Source organism: Rissa tridactyla, chromosome 3 (assembly GCF_028500815.1).
Source record: "Rissa tridactyla isolate bRisTri1 chromosome 3, bRisTri1.patW.cur.20221130, whole genome shotgun sequence".
NCBI classification, from domain to species: domain Eukaryota; kingdom Metazoa; phylum Chordata; class Aves; order Charadriiformes; family Laridae; genus Rissa; species Rissa tridactyla.
The window spans coordinates 34,624,130-34,647,818 of NC_071468.1; the positions used below are offsets into that span (position 1 = coordinate 34,624,130).

At 50.9% G+C, this 23,689-nt stretch overlaps 1 protein-coding gene across 2 annotated transcripts; it reads left to right on the forward strand.

Annotated features, from left to right (window-relative positions):
* Positions 1-82: 82 nt before the first annotated feature.
* AARS2 (alanyl-tRNA synthetase 2, mitochondrial) lies at positions 83-18,919 on the forward strand. Of its 2 annotated transcripts, XM_054195928.1 has the most exons (22): positions 83-332; positions 648-836; positions 1,491-1,636; positions 2,430-2,624; positions 3,133-3,277; positions 3,728-3,873; positions 4,181-4,289; positions 4,906-4,944; positions 5,705-5,816; positions 6,369-6,496; positions 7,238-7,388; positions 9,224-9,393; positions 10,362-10,475; positions 10,840-10,980; positions 11,621-11,758; positions 12,168-12,277; positions 13,399-13,507; positions 15,034-15,156; positions 16,077-16,187; positions 17,022-17,105; positions 17,253-17,363; positions 17,754-18,919. In XM_054195928.1, the coding sequence occupies exons 1-22, from the start codon at positions 108-110 to the stop codon at positions 17,916-17,918; spliced, it is 2,961 nt and encodes a 986-aa protein (XP_054051903.1). In that variant the 5' UTR covers positions 83-107; the 3' UTR covers positions 17,919-18,919. The 2 variants fall into 2 exon arrangements, with proteins under 2 accessions (XP_054051903.1, XP_054051904.1); XM_054195929.1 differs by lacking the exons at positions 83-332; positions 648-836 and having other exon boundaries at positions 1,492-1,636; positions 2,467-2,624.
* The last annotated feature ends 4,770 nt before the right edge of the window (positions 18,920-23,689 follow it).

Here is a 23,689-nt window from a genome sequence, read left to right on the forward strand (position 1 = left end):
TGAAACCCGGAGGGGAGTCTTCCGCCATCCCGTCGGCCCCTTCGGCCGGCCGCGCTTCGCCCCGCCCCTTCCGGAAGCCGCCGCCCCGCCTTCCGCCCTCGGCCAGTATGGCGGCGGCCAGCCGGCTGCGGCGGCGGCTGTTGCTGGCGGTTCCGTGGCGATGGCGCTGCACCCCCCGCCGCGGGGAGAGCGGCTGCCCGCCGGCGGGACAGGTCCGCGCCGCCTTCCTCCGCTTCTTCCAGGAGCGCCACGGGCACCGCCGTCTGCCCTCCGCCCCTGTGCGGCCCCGCGGAGACCCGCGACTCCTCTTCGTCAATGCGGGCATGAACCAGGTGCTTCCCCCATGCCTCCGCCGGCCTGCCTCCCCCCGGGGCTCCGGACCGACCCCGACGGTGGCCCGGCCCCGCAGGTCCCCTCCAGCGGCTTCCCGAGGCCTCGTCCTTAGAGCGCGGCCCGTCTCGGCGTGACCCCGTTTACCGGGCTCCCCTGCGGCGGGGCGCGCTCATCGCCCCCCGGCCCTCCCGTTCGCCGCTGGCAGCGCGCTGTTTGCTTTTCGGGAGCCCCAGGGACAGTCGTCCGTCCCGTCCCCTGCCTCCGCGCTGGGTGGCATCAAGCAATAGCGGACGTCTCTCTGCCTTGATTTCTAGTTCAAGCCCATTTTCCTGGGCACGGCGCACCCCCGGAGCGAGTTGGCCCAGCACCGGCGGGTGGTGAACAGCCAGAAGTGTGTGCGTGCGGGAGGAAAGCACAACGACTTGGAGGATGTGGGCCGAGATACTTACCATCACACGTTCTTCGAGATGCTGGGGAACTGGTCCTTTGGGGATTACTTTAAGGTGGGGCAACAGGAGCAAACCCAGGGGGAAACGTGACCTTTCTTTCAGACATCTGCGGTAGTGCCACAGGACTGTCTGTGGAAAGCATTTTAGTGGGCTCCAAATTACTTCTTGGGAGCTTTGTGGCCTGGAGCAGAAATAGTCAGCTGGTGTGATGAATCACAAAGCGTGCCCTGCAGACTCTCAAAGTGCTCAGCCTTTCAAAGCTGTGAATAACACATACAAATCAAAGTTCTCTGTGTGAATACCAGTGTTGACTATGTAATATGGTGAAAAGAGGCTACCGGTTCATTTGATGCTTGTAACTAGAAAGTTTGAAAAGGGAAGAAGGATAAAGGATGCTAGTTGTTTTGCCAGTGAACACATTTTTCCCTTGTAATCCATGTAACTCTGCTGGTAAGCACATGGGTGTAGACCATGCTGTGATCCTGAGGGTCTGTCAGCAAATTAGGAGTGTCATTTTTCCACAGGCAGCAGTGAGCTGTCTCACTAACCTGACCCTCATCCTGCTCTTTGCAATAAGCCTTAAAATTGGAAAGGGAGAAAGCAACTGAAATAAACGTCTTTAGTGATTGACTCCCATTCTAAAGAGCTTTTCTGCGTTGCTGTGCACCCTGGATTAATGTGCTTCGTTTGTGTTTCCTGCCTGCTCAGGAGGAGGCATGTAGCATGGCCTGGGAGCTCTTGACAGAGGTCTACGAGATCCCCAAAGATCGTCTCTACGTCACCTATTTTGGCGGAGACTCCTCGTTGGGGCTGAGCGCAGATGAGGAGTGCAGGGACGTATGGCTACGCCTCGGGTAAGTGTGTTAGAGAAGAGGTTCTGAGCAGCAGGTGCTAACATTTCAGTCTCCATAGTCTCCCATTTGTTCTTTAGTTCGTGGAGTCAGATACGGGCGTGAAAAGGTGGTTTTTAAATTAATTTAATTTCTGGTTTGTTTGGGCTGTTAAAAGTCAGCTGGGCTCTGAGCATTCTGGGGCACTTGACCTATAAGCTGTTTCTCAGATGTTATCAGTCTGGGGGGCTGTGTAGCTAGGACTGGCGGGCCTGGACAAAGTCTGTGAAGGCTCTCCTTTGTTTCCACTCCGTTGTGAGCTGTGGAGAATACATTCTCCTCTGAAAGCTAGCAATGGCTGCTTCAGTGTGAGGATGAAGCTGTTGCAGGGAGCACTGCTGTGATTTGGGAGCTTGTTCCATGCTGCTGTATGTGGGCTTTGAACCCAAGGCAGCCAGCTCTGTGCTGCTGCTGGTGTTCAGCCTTGTCCATTGTGATGAGATCTCGTCTCTGCTGGGATTCCCTCCAAGGAGGAAGGCGGCTCCACAGATGTAGTGGAGAGCCTGTCTCTGTCAGCAGGAGCCAGACAGAGTTTGCCAGCCATTCTGGGCAGTGAGTAGGATCCTGTCTGGCTTGGTCCAGCTTCTTCCTGCTGAGGAGAGTAATTCTGTGTGAACAGAAGCAAAGGAATCCTAATACGTTTGGTTAATGATTTTGTAGTAGTCATAAAGGATTCCTCCTTCGAACTTTCTCTGCGATCTAGGCTACTGTGTGCTTTGTGTGCATGCCCCAGAGCCTCTGTTGTTTGCCTTTCCAGGGTGCCTGTCAGTCACGTGCTTCCTTTTCCATTGAAGGACAACTTCTGGGAGATGGGGGACACAGGTCCCTGTGGTCCCTGCACAGAGATCCATTATGACCACGTGGGTGGTGGCAGAAATGCTGCGGCACTGGTGAACCAGGGCAGCCCTGATGTAGTGGAGATCTGGAACCTGGTCTTCATGCAGTACAGCAGGTACCCAGCATCTGGTCTGAACTCCCGAGCTTTTCCCCCTTGTCTGACTCTGAGATCATATGTATATATTCCCAGACATCTCACTGCTTTCCAGGAGGTGGCAGTACAAGAGCAACAGAGAAGCTGTGGAGGTGTGTCCAGTGTGGCACTTCTTCCCCTTTGCTTTATTTGTCCTGTCTTCCTTCAACTTCTGCTCCCTGTTCTCCCTCACTGCTGCATCCCAGAGGTCTCTTGAGGTCTGCAGCAGCCGGGAGAAACCTGCAGAAGTAGAAGGCCTTGAGCCCCTGTTCAGGGAAGGCCTTTTTCCCTACATTACAGTCTATCCTGGCTATCTAATGGCCAGATCCTGGCTGTCTGACAGCGCCAAGGCTTCCTTTTGTTGTCACTTGCTATTTCCATCCCCTGTCACTCTCCCTTTCTCTTTGACTCACCTGCTCCTTTTCTTTGACCCTGAACTGACCCTTGCTTCTATTTTGCCTTTTATTTTTCCTGGCTGGCTGTCTGTCAGAGAGGTGGAGGGGAATCTGCTTCCCTTGCCGCAGCACCATGTGGATACAGGAATGGGCCTGGAAAGGCTGGTGACAATTCTGCAGAACAAACGCTCCAACTATGACACAGATCTCTTCACTCCCATCTTGGATGCCATTCACAAGGTGACAGTGCTTCTGCTCAGAGTCATAGCTAAGCAAAAGCTCCTTGAATGCGGACTGCTTGCCTGGTACCATAGTACAGCCTTCTCTACGTGTGTTGCTGTGTGGTATTTTGAGACAGGAGGTATGTCCAGCCAGGTCCAGAGCAGCATTCTAGGGAAACTGGTGAGAATTCCAGGTTGGAAATCCACTGGGGTACCAGCCCTGCTGATCCCTTTTTTCTCCATAGTTTCTTAAATTCCTCAGTGCAAGAGCATTGGCTGAGCTGTCTTAGGTACGGAAGTCTTGGTCTATAATGCTCTGGAAGGATTTAATGAGCATATATTAGGTGCACAAGGCTCAGAGGTAGTTGAGAAGCATGACGTCAAGTGTAGCTGACTGCTGCTTGCATTGAAACATTTCCTTCTGCAGCCATTGATTTCTGCTGATCTGTCTCCTTACTTTCTCTTTCAGGGCTGTGGGGGGCCCAGATACCAAGGTCTGGTCGGGGATGCTGATGTTGGGCGTGTGAATATGGCCTACCGCGTGGTGGCAGATCACGTGCGCACCTTGTGCGTGTGCATCACCGATGGCATCTACCCAGGCCTCTCTGGAGCAGAGTAAGGACATAAGGAAATGGCATGGCGTGGAGCAAGTTAGGTCTAGAAAAGAAATATGGACAGCCAGAGGGAGAGGTTCTGGTATGAGACCAAGATAAGGAGTGCATGAGCTTTGAGGAGGCAGGAAGGTGAGAGCCTGGAAGAGGTTCCAGCCTGCAGGCTCATCCTCGGATGGGTGTAGAGTGTGGGGAGCAGCTGGCTTGTGTCAATAGATCAGGCCAGAAGAGCTCTGTTGGGGTTGTGCTGGACGTGGGAGCTGGACAGGGTTGCTCACATGGCTGCCTGGGGAATCCTCCTCTGCTTTCAGACTGGTGCTGCGTCGGATCCTGCGCAGGGCTGTCCGCTTTTGTTCTGAAGTCCTTCATGCTCCACCTGGGCTCCTAGCCTCCCTGGTGCCTACCGTAGTGGAAGTGCTGGTGAGTAAAAACTGCTGCCTTGGGGGAGCAAAAAAAGAGTATCACACATGTCCTATTCATCCCCATGTCCCTTTTCTGTACGCTGTCAGAAGACAATTTTGGATGTAAGGAACTCCAGGAGTGTATCTGGCGCTATGCATCACAGCAATAAAAATCACTTGTCTCCTGATCATTTGTGGTGGGAGGGAGCGGGCCTAGTGTGACCAGCGACGCAGTCAGCACAAGTGTGTGTGTAAGTCTGTGCAAGTGCATGTTGTTGTTTCCTGGGGGCAGTGGCTTACAACCTGTCATATCTGGTTAAAACTATCTGAAGTTGGTCCATGTGAGTACTAACAGTATCCTAAAAGACAGTGCTTTCTTCCTATTGTGGATGGATGTGTTTGCCAAGAGATGCTGTGCAGGGGTGAACAGTGGTGGGTCACAGGGAAATAGCCAGGAGATGGTAGGTGTAAGTCCATGTGTGATTCTTCCCCTGTACTTCTGTACCTGGGGCTCTGTAGTGGGGCTCCCTTCACGCTCACCTGCCTGAGAAACCTCTGTAACGCTTGTGGCATGCTGTGAGATCCCCTGAGGAAGATAATGAGGGTGTTGTCACTAATGGAGGCTCATTCCACAGGGAGATGCCTATCCAGAGCTGACGAAGAATGCAGACCAGGTGAGCAATGTGGAATCCCCTGGAGAGAAACCCCCTCTCTCATTATCTTAGTGAGGTGCTGTTCTCAGGGGCAGAAGTCACCTCTTCCTTGGGACTTAGCTGGAGGAGTTTGCATAGCCACCTCCGTAACCATGTTCTTATGGGTGGGCTGAGATGTGCTGGGAACACATTTTTATCCTGGGCACAAGATGTATCTGTGGCAGATTTCCTTGTGGGAGCTCTGCTAGATCCTTACCAGGCACTGCTTGTCCTGGTATAAGGCAGCTGTTGCTCTAAAAAAGCTACGGTAGCTTTTTTTTTTTGAGTGCAAGTACAGCCTGTCCTAGCCTGGATACCTTTTGTCCAAAGTGGATTGGTGATTTAAGGCTAGTCCTGGCTTGTTTCTGCTGACAGCAACTGTAATGAGCAATTTCTCTGTCTGTTCCAGCCATGCAATTTTAATTGGGTCACAGACATGAATGTCTGGCAGGGAGCATTTTTCAGCCTCCAGCGTTCCCCAGGTGGATGGTCAATATTTCCTTGACAGGAATGGTGATAGGAGGCACAATGACTTTGGCACTGTTTAGTAATGCATCAGAGCCGTGTTGTGATGGATACTTACTGAACAAAACGGCTTGTTCAAGCAGACACAGCACCCCTGTTAGACACCTGCTTGATGTGCTTTGAGCTGACCATAGCAGGGAGCCCAGTGGTAGTAGGGCTGAGCTGAGCTGGGGAGCTCCCTGAGGCATTCTGACTAACCTTTCTGATCCTTGGGCAGATTATGGGTATCATCAATGAGAACGAAGTAGCTTTTCTGTCTTCCCTTGAGCGTGGGAGGCGCATTATCGAGCGGACAGTGCAGCAGATGGAGCCCTCCACAAATTTCCCAGGTGAGTCTCGCTCCTCTGACAAGCTGTGCTCAAAGATGGTTTGATCTAGGCCCTCACAAGCATTGCAGTCAAAACTCTGGTGGATGTTTGCCTCCCCCACATGTTTTCAGCGACCTTCTAGCCCTGGACAGAGGAGCAGACACTGCTCCTTTCTTCAAATTACAATTGTTTTCTAGTACTTTGTTCTCAAAACAAACTAGGCACCAGGAAAGTTGGAAGCATTCCCTTGCTGCATTATTGACCTGTTAACTGGGTCCTTACAAGACACAGGTGAAAGGAGGAGCTCAGGACCCAACCAGAGCAGCCGTCTGTCTAGATGCACTGCACTGAATTTTAGCAGGGATGGGGTTGTGGGGCATCATTAATACTCGGTCCTGTACAAGAATCATTACATGGCTTCTCTTCCCGTCCCCATTACCAGTGTAGTTGCACACAATGCAGGAGAATCGAGTTACCAAGACACACACTGGATTGGACCCATCCAAACAAATCTTGAGATGCCTTTGCTTTCTGTGTTGACACAGAGTTCATATCCTTCTTTTTGTCCTGCAGCTGAAGTAGCCTGGTCTCTCTATGGGAATTTGGGATTCCCTCTGGATCTGATTGGCTTGATGCTTGAAGAAAAGGGAATCAGTTTGGATTCAGCTGCTTTTAATGAACTTGCTCTGGAAGATGCAAAGGTAAGGGGGAGATTCATGTTGTCAGAAGAATTCAGAGCCTTTCCTCTCACCTGTGAGCATGGAGGCAGAATTCCTTTCACTACTGAGGCTCTTCAGATGCACCATGGGGCCATGTGCCTTTTCCCTGAAGGGAAAGTGGATCTGAAACAGCATTGTGGTCACAATGCCTTTGCTTGTGGGTGCAGGACCAAAAAGTACTGTCTGGTGATTCTCTTCAAATGAGTAGAAGCGCTTTATGATGCTCATTGTTGCTAGAGTGGAGATTATCATAGAATTATACGGGTTAGGAGTGTCATCTGTCAGTCATGTGCTCCAGCTCATCACACAAAGCATAACCAGCTTAGCCCAAAGCGCAAGTGATTTATGAAGCTTACAGAATCTTCTTGGTCTCTGTAGTGCTGGAAGACTTGCACTGCCCACCCTGTGTAGTAATCAGTTCAAGGCCTTGCTCTCCTGAGCTTTAATGGCTTGGAAGTTTCACAGCTACACAGCAAGCTGTGCTGGGGGAGGGTTTGTTACCTGTTGCTTATGGCCTGCCTCAAGGCTAGTACAGGGTGGTATTGAGTGTTTGTGGGGTTTGAAGGAATGGGGTTGGTTTAGCAGTAGCCTCTATCAGCCTGGATCTAAACCAGCCTTTTCCAGGAAGGTGGAAGAAGTTGTTCCTAGCCTTATAGCTCCATTTATCGATTTGAGTGCCCCCAGGTATATCTTCCATCTAACTGTGCCTTTTCTCCGCTGTAGCGTAAGGCTGGTGGCCCACAGGCAGGACAGCTGGATAACAGAAACACATGCCTTGATGTGCACTCGTTGGCTCAGCTGCAGAACAGCAACGTGCCTACTACTGATGATTCACCAAAGTACGCCTACAAGCTTGGGCAGCATGGACAGTATGGTAAGTGGACGGGTCCCGTCTGTAAGGCTCTGCCTGAGGGCACTGGAATCCTTCACAAGGCTTCTTTTACTGCCTAACCTCATGCATGCAGAACACGTACTTTGTGGTTCAAACCTGCCCACCTTGCTACTGCATCTTTTCTCTGCCCCTGTACCTCATCCCGAAGTAAATGCTTTTCTTATTACTGTTGGTGGGTCCCCAGGAAGGCTCTGGGCTGGTGACAAGGCTGTGAGCTCTGGGTTGGTATTACTGTGCAGTGGTGAAGCAGGGACTGTTGATTCCTACTAGAGATAATTCTGTCCCCAGCAATTAGACTTCTGGGTGTGAGTGCTAGGGAGAATGAGGAATGATTATGCAAAGGCTTCAGGCAGTTGTTTGAAATAGTGCACTTGCTGTTTCTTTGTCAGACCACTAGATGCCAGCGCAGGCTTTTTATCAGTGAGGGTAACTGGGGTTTCTGATGCTCTAGGGAAAGCATAAAGCTAAACCACAGAGAGTAAGAGGTGGTGTGGCTGTCACAAACAATTAGAGATAGCTGTGTACAGCCAGCTCCCTCTTACCCAGTGTGCTGGGGGCAACCCACATTAAAGTGAGGCAATTCAAACTATATATACTACAGCGAGAGCATAATGGAGGGAAGAAAACCCAGCAGCGACACTGGCTGGAATCTCCAAGCTAGCACTGTCCCGCCTCCTCAGTCACTGAATCATGGAATAATTGAGGTTGGAGGGGATCTCTGGATGTCCAATCTCTTGATCATCATCTTCATCAGCTTCACAGTTGCATTGGGTTGCTCAGAGCCTTGTCCATTTAAGTTTTCAGTATCTTTTGGAACAAGGATCCCACAGCCTCTCTGTGCCCTGTTCCAGTTCTTTATCGTTCTTAGTGTGAAAAGTTTCTTTGCTTATGTGCCAACCAGAATTTCCTGTGCTCTAGATGTAGTTTCCCAAATGCTAAATAGGGATGAATAACTGCTTTCCTTGACCTGCTGGCTGCAGCCCAGCAGGGAGTCAGTCTTCCCTGCTGCAAGGGCACCCTGATGACTTGTGCTCAGCTTGCTTCCGAGGACTACAAGGTTTCTGCCAATCCATTTCTGTAGCCTGCTGAGATGCCTCTGAAAAGCAGCCATGGTCTTCAATATATCAACCAGTCCCCACAAATTTATTGCCATACACAAGCAGAATACAGGTACATCCTGTCTTGTCATGGATAGTCATTAATAAAGGTGTTAAATGGTTTGGGCCCTAATATCAGCCACCAAGTAGCTCTGCTGGTAACTGAATATCAGTTGAACATTGAACTGTTGAGCAATTCTCTGTGGGGCCAGCTGCCCAGCCAGTTATACACCCACCTTATGGTCTGCCTGCCCAGTTCATGTCACCCGAATTTGGCTACAAGGAGGCTACAGGAAAGCATGTCAGAAACTTGCTACATCAAGGAAAGTGACATCCTTGTCTTCCCTTGTCCACCAAGCCAATGATCTCTTCATAGAAGGCAGTCAGGTTGGCCAAGTGTGTAGTGTAGCAAGATGCAGACGTGTGTGCCACATCTTGCTCTATCAGACTTGTGTGGAGCCAGCCTGGGCATCCCAGCCTGGTTACCTGCTACCCAGCAGGTCTGTCACTAGGTAAGCGAGGGGTGACTTGGTTCCAAATAACAGATTCTTTATGCTTTCTTCCAATAGCCGTTCCTCTCCTGCCAAGGCAAAGGAAAGTGTCAGCTTTCAGTATAGACTGGGTGTTGGTAGGGATGGTGAGGGGAAGTGACCCCTCCTTTCATGTTGCAATCTTACAGGTTATATGCTCTAATTGGTGCCATATTCTTCTCCCTGACAGAGTTCAGCCCATGCCAGGCCACTGTCCTGATGCTGTACAGAGATCAGTCTCTCCAGAAGGAGGTTGGGGCAGGGCAACGCTGTGGTGTCATCTTGGACAGGACTAACTTCTATGCAGAGCAGGGCGGACAAGCCTGTGACCAAGGCTACATGATACGTTTAGGACAGCAGGTGAGACCCTTTGGTGCCTGAACCTAAGGCTGCCATGGATACTGAGGCCAGGCAGACTTCCCCAAGTGACATGCCGTTTTACTGTGTTAATTTGTAAGCTGCTGACTCCTGATAGTTCTCTTGGCTTTGCCTAGGGGTTGGTGGAGTGAGGGAGAAGTAGCAGTAACTTTACAGAGGTGGACCTGTTCCTCTGGTTGTCTTTCTCAGCCCTTTGCAATTTCTTGTTGCTGGAGAATGATGGAAGGTCTTTAATGTGCTGCAGTCTTGCCAGCTGAGCTTGCAATGCAGGAGAAGGCAGTCAATGATGAGAGAGCCCACAAGCTGAGTAACTTGTCTCTGACTGGTCCTGGATAAATGCAAGCAGTGCCCAACCTGCAACCCAGTGCAAAAGCTCTTATCCCTCCCAAAAGCATCAGGGAGGACGCCCACCTCTGCAGTGCCTTGCCAGAGGGAGAGCTTTCACCCTCTCCTAGGAAGTTACATGGGAAGCAGCTTTTTCTCCTTCCCACATTCCAGCTCTTGAGAATCACCCGTGGGCATTGATGCAGCCTTTTTAGCCTTGCAGAATGTGATAGTGCCTTACTCAGCACTTCTCAAGCTGAAGCAGGGATCATGTTTCTCTTGCCAGCCCAGTGAGGCAGAAATGGCACCTTGGATGCCTGACACAGGTGCCTTGGCAGCTGCTGTCCATTTTCTTATGGACAAGCATCCTTGTCAGAAAAATTCATCAGCCTGGGTGGTGGTGTTGTCCCTCCGCTGCAAGCTGACAGCCTCAACGTATTGTGCAGTGAGTGGCTGGATGCAGGGAAAGCCTGAGGCACTCTGGTTACGTTGGCAGTAAGTTTGTCCCTTTTTCCACCCCTAGAGATCAACGGCAGTTGTGTTTCCTAGTCGGATCAAGTATGCACCTATCACAGGTCTTTGGATGTTCCCTGTGTCCTAATTCATCTTTCTGTCTCTCTGCTCAGGACATACTCTTCCCTGTAGAATCAGTTCGTCTCTGTGGTGGTTATGTGATCCATGAGGTCACCGCTGTGGAAACCCTGCGTGCTGGGGACCAAGTGCAGCTCTTTGTGGATGAGGTGATAACTTGCTGTTCTTAACCTTTTCCTGGCCTTGCCTGGAGAGTTTTGTGATGTCCTGAGTAACCCTGGGCACAGCAGAGCCTTGTCCCTTGTATTCCTGAGACTGCTTTTCATTGTGATGTGCAATGGGAAGGAGACCTCACAAGTAACTCTGTAATCTTCTGTGAGCCATTAGTTGTCCAGAAGTATCCAGCCTACCCTTTGCTGTTTTACAGAGGAAAAGCTAAATTTGCTCTGTGACATAAATTCATCTGACATCCCCTCACAGGCAGCCTTTCCCTTATCTCTTTGTGCCATCCCCTGCTCCCCCCCCCGAGGTGTGGAGCACCAGCACTCCCTGCCAACTTGTCTGTGCTTTCAGGCTCAGCGGCTAGCCTGCATGACGAACCACACCGCTACCCACCTGCTGAACTTTGCGCTCCGCCACGTCCTGGGTGACAACACAGAGCAACGAGGGTCCCATGTGACAGCAGAGCGGCTGCGCTTTGACTTTGATACCAAGGTGACTTTAGACTTCTGTTTTCTTGTTCTCAGCAGTACCAACATCCCAGTACTGGCCTTCTCTCCAGGGATTTTTCTCCTCTGACCATAATGGCTTCTTTAGAGACAGGTCATGTTTTATCTGAGTGATGAAACTTGGCTCCCTGGACGTGACTGGCTCTGCTTTGCATTGACCTGACTCTGAGCAGGCCTTGCTGTGAAGATGAATGGGGGTCAGAAGGGAAAGGACCTAGCAAGGCCAGTGATCATGGGGCTAACCTGAGTAGTGTAAAGGGGTCTCCGAGACATTAACCAGCTTGGCTGTGTCTGCATCAGAGGTCTGTGCTGGTCATCCAGGGGAGAGGGGTTGGGAACTGAAAGCTATTGGGTCAGGCTGAGCACTGGCCCTGGTAACCTATTGCAGCGTCTCTCTTGAAGAGTTTGGTTGATGCTCTCTGATAAAAATTCCTTCTCCCTTGTGGGAGGAAGGGGTGGGAGGGTCACGATGCTCACAATTCCCTTTTACAAGCAGGGAAGATGAGATGCAGGGGGAAGATGGTGTGCCCAACCTGAGTTGCCTGTGGTCCTTGCTCCAGTTCTCCCTCCTTTGTTCTGCACCTCTCAGGAGGCTCCTCTTGAAGATGGCTGATTTACTTCCTCAGGGCCCTGTGACTGTGGAGCAGCTGCAGCAAGTGGAGCAAGTGGTCCAGGATGTGATCAAACGAAATGAGGCTGTGCATATCGCTGAGGTCCCCCTCACGCTGGCAAGAAAAGTTCAGGGACTCCGTGCAGTGGATGAGGTATGACAGGATGGCAGGACACATCTTCATGAGCCTTCTCCTCCAGCAGGAATCACCTGGGTCACAAGAAGCATTGATGCAAGAGGCTTCTGCAAAGGAATTGACTCCCAAAACTCATGAAGGAAAATAGGACAGAGATGAGATCTCAGGAGCACTGTGTTGTAAAACGTGGAGGCTGGTAATGCATAGCCTTTAGCTCGTTTCTTTGGACCAAAAGCTTGTAGTGTCACCCAATTGTTTCTTTCTCCCCATAGCGGCTGGTCGCGGGGGAGAAGCAGTGCTGCCCCTGACTCAGGGGCTACTCTAGAATAGGGGAAAAGTGAGGTAGAGACCTGAAGCCTTGTAGCTGGTCTGTAAGTGCCCCTGAAGGACCATGTTGTTAGCTGCTGATCCCTGTCTCCTCTGTCAGGGGTATCCAGATCCAGTGAGGATAGTGTCCCTGGGGGTCCCTGTGGAGACTGTGCTGACCCGCGACTCTGAGGCTGCAATGCAGACCTCTGTGGAGCTCTGCTGTGGGACGTAAGTGACTTTTACTTGCAGTCAGAAGGTGTGTTTGTGGGCACTAGTGGCTGAGGTAGAGACATTCTTGCAAGCTCCACTCCCTGTCCCTGTGCAACCAAGTTTCATCACCAGAAAGATCTTGTGAGGACAGGATGGGCTAGTTATGAAGCTTTGGAAGTCCCAGGGTGAGAAAACTTCAGTGAAATGCAAAGCATTTTTCCTTGCTTCATAGTCTGAAATCACGGAAAACCTGAAAGCTGCAGGGCACCAGCAGAGTGTGGGAAAGAGCCTGTCAAACTACAGTTACAGGGCTTTGGCTTTGCAGGAGAGCTGGGGACCCAGAAGGAGACTCTGAGATGCTTTTGAGATCTTGAGACTGTTCTGATTATTTTAATTAATTATCTTCGCCCTTTTCTGCTTTTAGCAGTAATGAGAGTAGAGGAAGAGCTAATAAATCTTAGGACGATGCTGACAGAAAAAATCTAGGAACAAATTGGCCTTTGAGCAGGTACAGCTGAAAATGAGCAAGTTTCTATTCATGAGATCATTCTTGTGGGAGTAGTGGAACAAGAAACTGCATGGGAGTGGAGATGATCAAGCTTCTTGTGAAGCTGTCTGAAACGATTACTTGTGGTAACAGAATCTGAGACACTATAGTTGTCTTAACATCCAATGTTGAATAGCCAAGAAGGAAAACAGGAGGTTGTCAGTGCCCCGTGACTGCGCAACTACCCTGTGACTGGAGTCTGCTGGCCACTCTGAACTGGCCTGACAAGAGAGTGATGGAGTTGGAGGAAAAAAAATTACTTTCTACAAGGTTCAGTAGCAGCTGAGTAGAAGAGAAAAATCCCAATTCATCCCACTGCCGGAGGAAAGCAAGGCAGAACTTGGCTATTATGCACTGTTTGACAGCAGCCTGCTGGGCAGGTAGCACAGAGGTTCCTCTGGAGTAGCCTCAACTATGCCGTCTCTTGCCTGACAGGGTGCCATCAGGATTTTAGGGATGGGAAAGGATTGAAGCTATTGGGAGTGGGCAGGGGCTGCTGGACTTGAGACTCATCTAAAATGAAAGCAGGCTTCCTGATTTCTGTTCCCAGAGAGCAGCTTATTTTCTGTCCTATTCTCTGCTGACTTTGCAGACACCTTCTACAAACAGGAGCTATGGAAGATCTGGCCATCATCAGTGAGCGTCAGCTTGTTAAAGGGATTAGCCGTGTCATTGCAGTGACAGGGGGACAAGCCAAACAGGTAAGAAAGGGGGAACTGAGATTTCTGCTGTGTCAAGGCAGTGCCAGAAGGACCCAACTTTGTGGGTTCCTTCTTAGACAATTATATCTTCCCTCTGCTTTGGCTGGAGCCTCCCTGCTATGCCTGATCTGGCTTCTTCCTTCACCCCTTTACCCAGCTCTGCTGCCGTATCTCACTGTTCACCTCCACTTCCCGCATCCTAGCCTCCTGTCTCCTGGACCTTCATTCTTCCCCTCAGACCCCCTTTTCCAAAATAAGAAGTTGGCACAAAATATCAGGCAGTCTCTAGACTGTAAATTTCAGCCCCCAGGTAGGTATTTAAAGGTGTGATCCTTTGTGCTTTGGTTTCACCTTCTGCTCGCCTCCTGCCTATCACAGTTGGATTTGCACTTTATGGTTACGGGGCTGTGGCCTCATTCTTGCAGCCCTTTTGCTTCTTTTTTGGTATTTTTCCCTGCTAGGCTGTGGTTCTGGTCTGGATGGGCCTGTATAAAAAGTAAGCAACCTATTATTGTGTCTGTGAGATCGCTCTGTCCTTTGAATACCTGGGAGTGTCAGGGGCCCTCCAACCTTTTGCCTGCTTCCTTTAAGGCTGCAGTCAGAATAGAGTGACTCACTGTCAGTGGAACTGGGAATATTAAAAGCAAAGCCCACCCCTGCAAATCTGTTGCTTTTTGGCTGGCTGTCCCCTCTGCATCTGTGTCCCCAGCAAGGCTTTTCTTGGTGCAGAGAGAATGAAAAGCTTCAGGGCACATCCGTGTGCTTTGCTGGAAGTGCTGACCTGGAGAGCCCCGGAGAGGAACAGTGTTAATCAGACAAGGGAGGAGACTACAGGCATGAGTGACTTGAAACAAGGGATGTGTATCCTAGCTAGGCAGAGCAGTCCTTGCTGTCCACAGCTTTTCTTATATACTCTCTGCTGTCCTGGTCTAAAGTCTAGCAGGACCATCATGGGCACAAAGATCTGGCAGAGAGGAGATGCTCCAAACCGTAAGGGTTTTCACTGATGAAAAAAGCTTGTATTACCTTTTTTATTAACGGTAGCATTGGTGTTGGGGAAGACAATAAGAAATGCACCAAGACGAGCTGAACTGGTTCTTGGGAAATGTGCTTGAGCAGTTAATGAGTTTTCTTTAGTTTCTAGTGTTTCTTTTGTTTCTTCAGTCATTAGTTTCAATATTGTATTTGCTAATGAAAAAAGAGCACTAAGAAGTAAACGGGGCTCCCAAGTTTGTTTTTATTGAATTCCCCATGATTTAGTGTGAAATACTGAGGAAACACAAATGCACAACAGCTTGGTCCCCTGGGTGTGACCATCTAGTGTTGGCTGCAAATCTAGAGAGAAACGTTCTATTCCAGAGTCTCTTAGGGACAGTCGTTCTTAAAGCCTCTGTCTGTAGATGTCTTTCCACTGGATGCAGAGCAGTACTTCAGTGGTTATGACCCTGCTGCCTCCCCGCTTTCTCCATCCCCGTTCATTTTTTCTGTTGCTGTGTTTGAAGCATTCTCTCCCTCCTCCTCTCCAGGCCCGGGAAGTAGGCCAGTGCTTGGCTATGGAAGTGGATTCTGTCTCCCTAAGAATGAAACAGAGGACTACCTCTATTCCTGAGATGCAGAACCTCTCCAAAGAAGTGGGCCAGTTGACCAAAGTAAGGATTACACTCATGTACAGAAAGATCCTAGCGTGGTCTCTGTACACTTGAGGCACATGAATTCTTCCCTACCAGGTTGTTGTGGTTTAACTTCAGCCAGTAGCTAGGACCATGCAGCCACTCTTGTAGTTCTCCCCCTTCCCCTGAGAAGGGCAGGGAGAAGAGGGAGAAAAAGAGGGAAATGGAAAGAAAAAACAACTCGTGGGTTGAGATAAAGACAGTTTAACAGAATAATAACAGAAAAGGAAAATAACAAAAATAATGACACAAGTCACTCTTGCCACCCAGTGAATTGGTACCTTTCCGAGCAGTGATCATGGATTCCTGCCCCATAGCCAACCCCCGTTTATATGCTGAGCATGACCTCTATGGTACAGAATGTTCCGTTGGCTGGTCCGTTGTTCTGTCTATGCTCCTTCTCAGCTTCTATGGGAAGCTGGAAAGAGTTCTTGGAAAGTGCAAACGTCGTCTAGCCAACAACAAAAGCAATATGCATTATTGACATAACCTCTCGCAGCAATCACTAGAAAGAAAATTAACCCTTTCCCAGATGAAACCAGGACAGAGGTTCACGTCTTACCATGGTCAATAGCAAGGGTGTGTTGCTAAGTGCTGGTGCCACTTTGGTCACAAAGATTTCAACCGGTTTCTAGGTAACTCTGTTGCAGATGACCTGCTATCAGAGGGAATGTGAGAGAAGACAGTGGTGGGGAGGGTGAAACAGTGAAAAAAGGTCCCCAGGCTTTATATGCCCAGCTGAAAAGAGAAAGCTACATGCCACGGTGACTGGCTGGCCTGATCACATAGGAGTATAAGAGGGTCTGGGAAGAGGCCAGGCTCCAGCCTGACCTCCTGGAGAACTAGCAGTTTATTTCTAGGTACAGTTTAGTGCCCTTACACAGAAAATTGTCTTGCAGGTGGTGGCTAACACTGCAATGCCCCAGTGGCAAAGAAAAGAACTACAGACTATCCTCAAAGCACTACAGCGAACAGCCAACACAGCCATCAAGAAACTGGAGGTGCAGCAGGTACTGTGGCAGCAGCATGCTCACTTGCAGCCTGCTGCGCAAACACCAGTGGACCTGGTGTCGCTGTCACTCTTCACAGCCACTCAGTCGTGAGGGTCCCATTAGAAGGCAGAAGAAAGGAGGTACAATCACACACGGTGCAACACAAGCCCTGTGTTGGGCTGATTTCACTGGCCATCATTTAAAATGCAGTGAATGACTGACTGGGCTTTGGCACCTGCAGAATCCCTGTGTCTCTCTGCCTGAGTGGATGGAGAGCCCCGTATCAGCACTCTTGGCAAACACCAACAGGTAGATGGGCATCACTTTGCTCTTTATACACGGGGAAGATGAAGTTGCCCTGAAAATGGGCTTTACAAGGTCACACAGTAAGACAGTGGCAGGACAGAGCCTTTCTCCCCTATATGAATATTGCTCTGGCTTCCTGCTGCATTTGTGTCTTGCTAATTTACGTTACTCCATTAAAAGCCCTCTGGAAATGCTTATTTGTGACTTAGTGTTCTAGCAAGAGCTATTCTTCTCTTGAAGCGGGAGCCTGCACAAGGCATGAGGCAATGTGTAGGTCCAGGAGAGAGGCTGAGGACCGAACGGGTCACTCTCTATTCCACTTTTGAAAGGGTTCATCTCTGCTTGCTTTTGAAAAAGGATGGTTGTAGAGGTCTTCATGTGAAGATTTCAATCTGCTGGTTGTACTTCTGCTAACATACATCCCCCCTCTATCCCACAGAGCAGCGCTTCCATTCCCTCTGTACATGCATTGTATATGTAATATCCCCATCCAGCCCACCTTGTGCCACCTGTAGCTCCTCAAGTGCTCTGTGTTTCCTCCTCCAGGCTGAAGAGAAGGCACAAAGCCTGCTAGCAAAACATTGCAACCAACCTATCATCATTGATACCGTCGCAGCTGACTCTCTCTCTGTGAGTAATCCACATTACTTGTTGGCCCAGCAGTACCTCGGGTGCTGCATAGAGTAAGAGGGAGCTGCTGGGCAGATTTTCGGCTGCATGCTACGTTTGTTGGGTTTTTTGCTGTAGCCTGACCCCTCTTCTCCCTGCCTCTCCTAGATCCTAATGAAGGTAGTGAACCAGCTGTGTGACAAGTCTCCTGGCACATCAGTCCTGCTGCTCAGCCCCCAGGTTTCTGGTGAGGTGCTCTGTGCCTGTCAGGTGTCCAAGGTAAGCAGAACCCTGGTAGAGATACAGGGAACCTGCCTGCAAAGGGGGACTGGATCCACTGCTCAGCAGGTCCCAGTTGAGGCTTTTCCTGGGACTTTTCTCAGTGGTGGTTAGTCGTGGAGGGGTAGGACCTGAGATGACCATAGTGGTACCAGGTATGCTTTCAGTCTTTGCTGGGCACAGATATCCCTGGATCATCCAGGCTGTGTTTGCCCAGGGGCAGGACACAGCATTAGTGTGTAAGCTCAGCCTTTGCAGTCCTCCTGGTCACGGCTGCCTCAGGTTGGTGAGGGCCCAGGCTGTGTAAGGAAAGAACATTGTTACCCTTCTTCCTCCAGCCTGCGGAGTGCTCCACAGTCCAAATTACTTTGCTCTGTGTCTCTTCCCCAGAAATGCCTCCCCGCGTTCTCCGCTGCTGACTGGGCCGTGGCTGTCTGTACGCAGATGGAAGGGAAGGCAGGAGGCTCTCCCGTCGTCGCTAAGGGCAGTGGAAATGCCAAGGGCATGCAGGGAGCCCTGACTACTGCACTGCAGTTTGCTCAGAGCAAACTCTGAAATAACTGTGATGCTTTGGTGGCAGGACAGCTGTGTGCAGCCCAGCTGCAAGCTATATGGACACTTGATGCAGAGCACGTGTTACACTCTGCTGATCTGAAAGGTTTAGCCGCTCTCACACTGAACGTTGCCACAACAACTGCATTGGAGCATTTGCCTTCTGGCCATCAGGGATCAGCAGAGACCCCACTTCTGATCTCACTCATGGAATGATGCTGCCTGTTCTCAGTATGGACGTATGGGGATTGAGCCTTGGAAAGCATCAATTGCAGCAGCAGATCTACTACTTCTGGAATGGTGCAGTTCTTGTCACAAGACCAGCACCAAGAGGCTTCGTGAGAGCATAGGCAGATGGCACAGTGTTATCCTAAAGCCATTAAATGGTAGAGAGCATTTGATCCCCTGATGTTTCTTGTTAGCTGCATCTTTTTCTTTTTTTTTTTTTTTTTTTTTTTTCCTGTTGTTGTCCTGCTCTGGTTCTGTCCCTGCAACCCCACAAGTCAGCACACACTCTTGTAAGCAGTCCCATCCTACTGCAAAACTTGGAACACCCCTCTGACTAAAAATGCTCCTGTAATTTAGAAATGGGGGGAGAACCCCCCCCCGCAGCCTGCAGGCTCAGCTTTTTCAGCCTATGCATGTTAGGCTATGCAATGAGTGGTGCCAAAGCCAGTCCTCAGTACTGAAGCACAAAGGGAACAAAATCACCCCAGCGTCTACCTCTTTGCTTTGGATGAATGTTCTTATCCTTGTTTCTTCCCCCTACTCCCTTGTAACTCCTTCCTTCTCACACTGCCTCCTGGCTTCTTACTTACCAGCACCTAAAAACCGATCTGGTGAGTTGTGCGAATGGGGGGGGACTTTTGCTGTGTTGCGGCATGGAACTCCCTGGAGCAGGACACTTAGCTGTGAGGTGAGCAGGTTTCCATCCTGAATTGGTCGCTTTTCATGAGAGCTAGCAGACACAGTAAACTCGACTAATAAAGCCATTTCAGACTTCAGTGTTAGCATGATGTCTAGAGCTCTTAGGCAAAGCACAGCTATTTTAGATACTGCATTGACCTAAATAAAGAGAGATCACAAATGGTAGGTGATGCAAAGGTGCAACAGGATAGTGATACAAGCAGTTTTCACCCTGTGAGCAGCAACAGCAGCCTGCTGGGCATGAATTTCACCAGCAGTTAGGGTGTCACTTGCACTGTGGAGGAGGCAGTAGCTGCATGCTTTTGGGGAGAGGGGGAGGAGAGTTGGAAGCATAGTGATGCTGTGATGGATGGGGAGCAGGAAATAGCTGTCATATAGATAAGGATTGGTGAAGAGGATGTAGTGGGCAATGGCCCAGTCTCCTAATGAGAGACTTCCTCCGCTTTTCTTAGCTGTCTGCACGAGGGGGAGAGCGTGAATAGCTGCTGTAAGCAGAGCCTCCTCTCCCTTCTCTCTTCAGCAAACAGCTCACCTGGGGAAAAAGGGAGATGGGACTTGCATGCATCACTAGAGGACAAGGGGTTTTCTTCCCTATTTCGGTGTCTGTCCAGCCCATTATCTCATATGTGGTACCTCAGGCTCCTCATCTTTGTGGAACAGGGAGCCTTCCACTGTCCCCAGAGCTCCCCACTGTCCTCTTCTGCTCCCCCAAAGCACTGGCTGCCAGTTACAGCAGGACTGCAGACTTTACCTATTCAGTAAATGCTACTTTTACCCAGAGAGCTTAAAGCAGGGCTTGTTGCAAAGGGGGCTCTGAGCCAAGGTCCCTGGGCACCAGCCCTGCTGCAAAGTGTTCAGCCATCGAAGGGGTGCACAGGCCCCTTTCTCTCATCACCCCGCCAGCGGGGCAGGGTGCTGCTCACTGCACACCCTGCCCGCGTTCCCACATCCTGCAGCAGAACAGCTCAGTGCTTTCCCGAATTTCTTTCCATTTCTGGATGTAGGGGTGTTGCTGTTGCTCATAACATCTCTGCAAGGAACCTGAGTGCAGGGGAGAGCTGGAACATCCAGCGCAGTGCTTCGGGGACCTTGTGACAAGGCTGGTAGGGTGCTGGAGAGGGTTTGTGGTGTCCCAGGGGAGGGTTCTTGCCATGGGTTGAAAGCAGTGTTAGTGCCCGGTGTTGCACAGCTCCTGTCTTTCACTCGGGCCACAGCGGTACCAGATGCAGGGAGGGGAACGGGTGCTCAGTCTTACCGGGAAAGCGCTTTCCCGGGGTGCTGTTGTGTTACTGTATTAATAGCTGCTACAGGAGATGATGTCTCCTTTCGGTATTGGAGAGTAGGTGTGAGGAGGAGGAGAAGAGGAATGCTGGGTTGAGGAATGCTGCTCCTGCACTGTGCTCCAAAACCAGAGCCTGAGCTTGCCAGCACCAACCTAACAAAATTAACCCCCTTCAGCCTGACTTTCTAGCTTAAAAACCACTGGCCCCTTGTAACATTTTGCATAACCCCTTAAGGGCCAGGAGTCTGCACACTGACCTTCAAGGGAATGCCTTCACTGATGGCGAAGATGAGCCTCCTCATCATTCCCCTGGAGGTCCAAGGGCTGCTGCTGCAGAGGTAACCGGAGCAGTGGCCCTTGGGGCTGTTGGAAGGAGGTCCATCTCCCCTGCAGGAGCTGTTGGGCTCTCAGCATTGTGAGATGAGTGAGCAGCAAAGGCCCAATGGCTCAGCACCCCAGCTCTGCTCTCCTTTCCCATAGGAAAAGTGTCTCCCTGCCCTCAGGGTGACAGACCCAGCCCTACAGTGAGAAATAAGCCCCCACCTCCCAAGCAGGTGCACTATGGGAAGGCTTAACAATCCTGCAGCCGATTCCTGGCCATTTGGGGAACTAAAAGGTGTTGCTTATGTGATGGAAGTTAGAGCTTGGACAAGTGATGGTGGAAGGTGGGCAATGGGAAAGGCCCACCACAGCCTTACCCTGCACACAACACCAGCCAGCAAAGGTTGCAGGGCTCCAAAGCAGAGTAGGTCTGTCAATCTGGCCATCCTACATGGGGGTCTGTGGTTGGTCTCAGGTGACCTCTGCAGCCAGGCTTTCCAGAAGACAGCCCAGAGTGGCAGGAGGCTGCTGTCCCCACAGCTCATCAAACAGCTCTGGAGGTGGTGGCAGCACACCTTTGTGCGGGGAGCACTCAACCACCTGCATGGCCCTTCCCAGCTTCTGCGTGCCCACTGACCTGCGGGGTCAGATGAAAGACCTTCCTAGGCCGGGGGGAGTTTCTCTGCAACAGCCACCCACCATGTGGCATCAGGCCAGTCCTGTACCATCTCCACACCAGTTTGATATCCACGTTCCTCAATTTCTGCACCTTCAGTTGGAGCTGCAGCCCCTTCTCTGGCATCTGCAGCAGCCCCAGCATCCTCTGCGCCCGGGGGTGCTGCATCTCCTGCACCGCCTTTCTATAAATGTTAAAAACCATCTGGTTAGCCTGCTGGCTCTTCTGCCTTAGCCAGGGCAGTCTTGGGGGCACCTTACAGCTTGGAACCCATTTTCATTCTCCTCCTTTGCAGCTCTTGGCCTTTTGGGGTATGAAATTCAGTATTTCCTTTCCTCTTTATGAGCCTGCAAGGATTTAAGTGGATCATCAACGAGCTCACAGCATAGCCAAGTCACGATCTTGCTGCATCTCATAAACTCAGTAGAATTAAACCTGCTTTGTAATTGAAGGAGAAAAATTACCTTATCCTACCAAAAAGTACTTTTGTGGAGGCATCTGTGGTGCCCATTTCCCCCCAGGCTGGTAAAGTGGGTTGCGGCAGTAGAAATGCTGGGTTTTGAGCCGTGGCCATGCCAGGTCATCGCTGGTCCTTGGAGACAGCATTTCCTGCCGTTTTCCTGGTGAACCCCTAGTGCACAGGCTTACGTCCCTTCCTCCCCTCTCCCTGCCACAGAAGGACAACACGTTCACGTCCCATGCTGCAGCCACAGTAGCTGCCAGGTTTCTGCCTGGGGACACCCTGTATTTCAGTGTCGGGTCAAGAGGTGCTCAGCTGGGAGGGCCTGGGGGAAGGAAACATGAGTTTTAAATGTAGTTCTCCAGCCAAAATAGCAGCCTACATTCCCTCACAGTCATTAAGGATCTAAGGTGTGAGCAGTACCCTGGGCACTCATTTGCAACTCCAAACACACGCACACAGAAGGGACAGGGACGGCAGGAAGCGGGAAACTAATTAAAGAGATGATGGGGTTTTTTTTTCTGTGAACAGGTGCTGTCAGGTTGGCAACACCTCCTTAAGTCCAGATGGACCCCAAGGTCCCTTAAGGGCACGTGCAATGCAAGAGTTTGCCAGACCCAATCCCAAGCAACTACCTGACTTTGGCAAAAGGGGAGCAGAAACTATGTGTTTGTCTCTTCTTGCCCGCTTGGCTCCAGGAGCTTTTCCCTCAGTAGCCTGGGCTGTGGAGCGAGAGGCTGGCACGCAGCACCTGCGAGAAGCCCAGCTCTCCCTGGCCACCCCTGCCCCCCCCAGCCCTGGTACTGGCTGCTGTAGGGATCCAAGGCGTTGCACTCCAGGTCCCTTGGGACTCCCCGCGGGAAGGTGCTAGGATCGCAGTGGTGGTAGTGGAGCCAAGACACACAGAGGATGCCAAACGCCTGCTGAGACACAGGTTCAAAAGCCACAGGGCTTCCTGCTCCCTTGTGGCTGGAGCTGAGCATCTCCTGCAGATGCTGAATGTTACGCAGTGTGTCCAAGCCCAGCTCTGCAGGGTGGGAGAGCAGCTCAGAGGCTGGTGCAGGGAACCAGAGCATGGCTCCTCCCCTGCTGGGACACCCCATCCCTGCCACCAGTGCCTGCAAGAGGTGGCCAGTGGGCCATGAGGAGCAGCTGGGTTCCCGTCAGCACCCATCGGCCACCACCTCTTGCCCCAGGATAGTAGCAGTAAGGGCTTTCCCAGCGCACAGCAAAGTGTGGCACTGAGTCCTTTGGGCTAAGGCAGATCCCCGGGGACCAGCCCACCAGCAGGGAGAAGCAGCAGATCCCCTGCATGTGCAGGGACATCCTCGCACACCAGCACATGCCTCTCAAGCACCCACCATAAGGATTCTCACCTGCACTTACACAGATCTCCCTTCACGTGATTTGAGGTGTGATTTCCTTCACACCACCTGGAAACAGGTTGCGCAGAGAGGCTGTAGATGCCCCATCCCTGGAAACATTCAAGGTCAGGCTGGGTGAGGCTTTGAGCAACCTGGTCTAGTTGAAGATGTCCCTGCTTATTGCAGGGGGATTGGACTAGATGACCTTTAAAGGCCCCTTCCAACCCAAACCATTCTACGATTCTATGATTCTATGTGTGTCGAGATAGCGTGCACCGGAGCTAGTCACATCACCCATGGACACATCCACGTACGTGTGGGTTTCTGGGATACGCTTGTAGGCTCTCACCATCACACCGCTCCCCACGCGGGGCTGCCCACTGATGCCGTGAAATGCCAAAGTTAAGACTCAATAGCCTTGGTGACGATTAAGCAGGTATTCTTTATCGCAGTGCCGGGCGCACAGGGGATTGCTCCACCTAATGTGCGCCCCGACGGATTTAGATGTACAGTTTAAATACATACTATGTATGCATATTCACTGGTTTTCCAAGAAATGATTACCTATCCATTAACTCATTATTACAGGTTACTGCCTACTGCCGCATGCACACTAGAGTCTCTCGGTGGTCTTTAGAGACATCTGGTGGTCGTTTACTTCCTCCACTCCTCTTCATCGTTGTGACTTCTGAGTGAACTGCAGGCCTCTGCTCTACTTCTTTATTCTTGCTGGCGCATCGAAAG

Excerpts from the sequence above, each read along its gene's own strand:
- AARS2 (XM_054195928.1), top strand. The coding sequence starts at position 108 with ATGGCGGCGGCCAGCCGGCTGCGGCGGCGGCTGTTGCTGGCGGTTCCG. Across the intron at positions 2,625-3,132 it reads GTCTTCATGCAGTACAGCAG|AGAGGTGGAGGGGAATCTGC; the intron begins GTACCCAGCATC and ends GCTGTCTGTCAG. Across the intron at positions 11,759-12,167 it reads GACTCCGTGCAGTGGATGAG|GGGTATCCAGATCCAGTGAG; the intron begins GTATGACAGGAT and ends CTCCTCTGTCAG.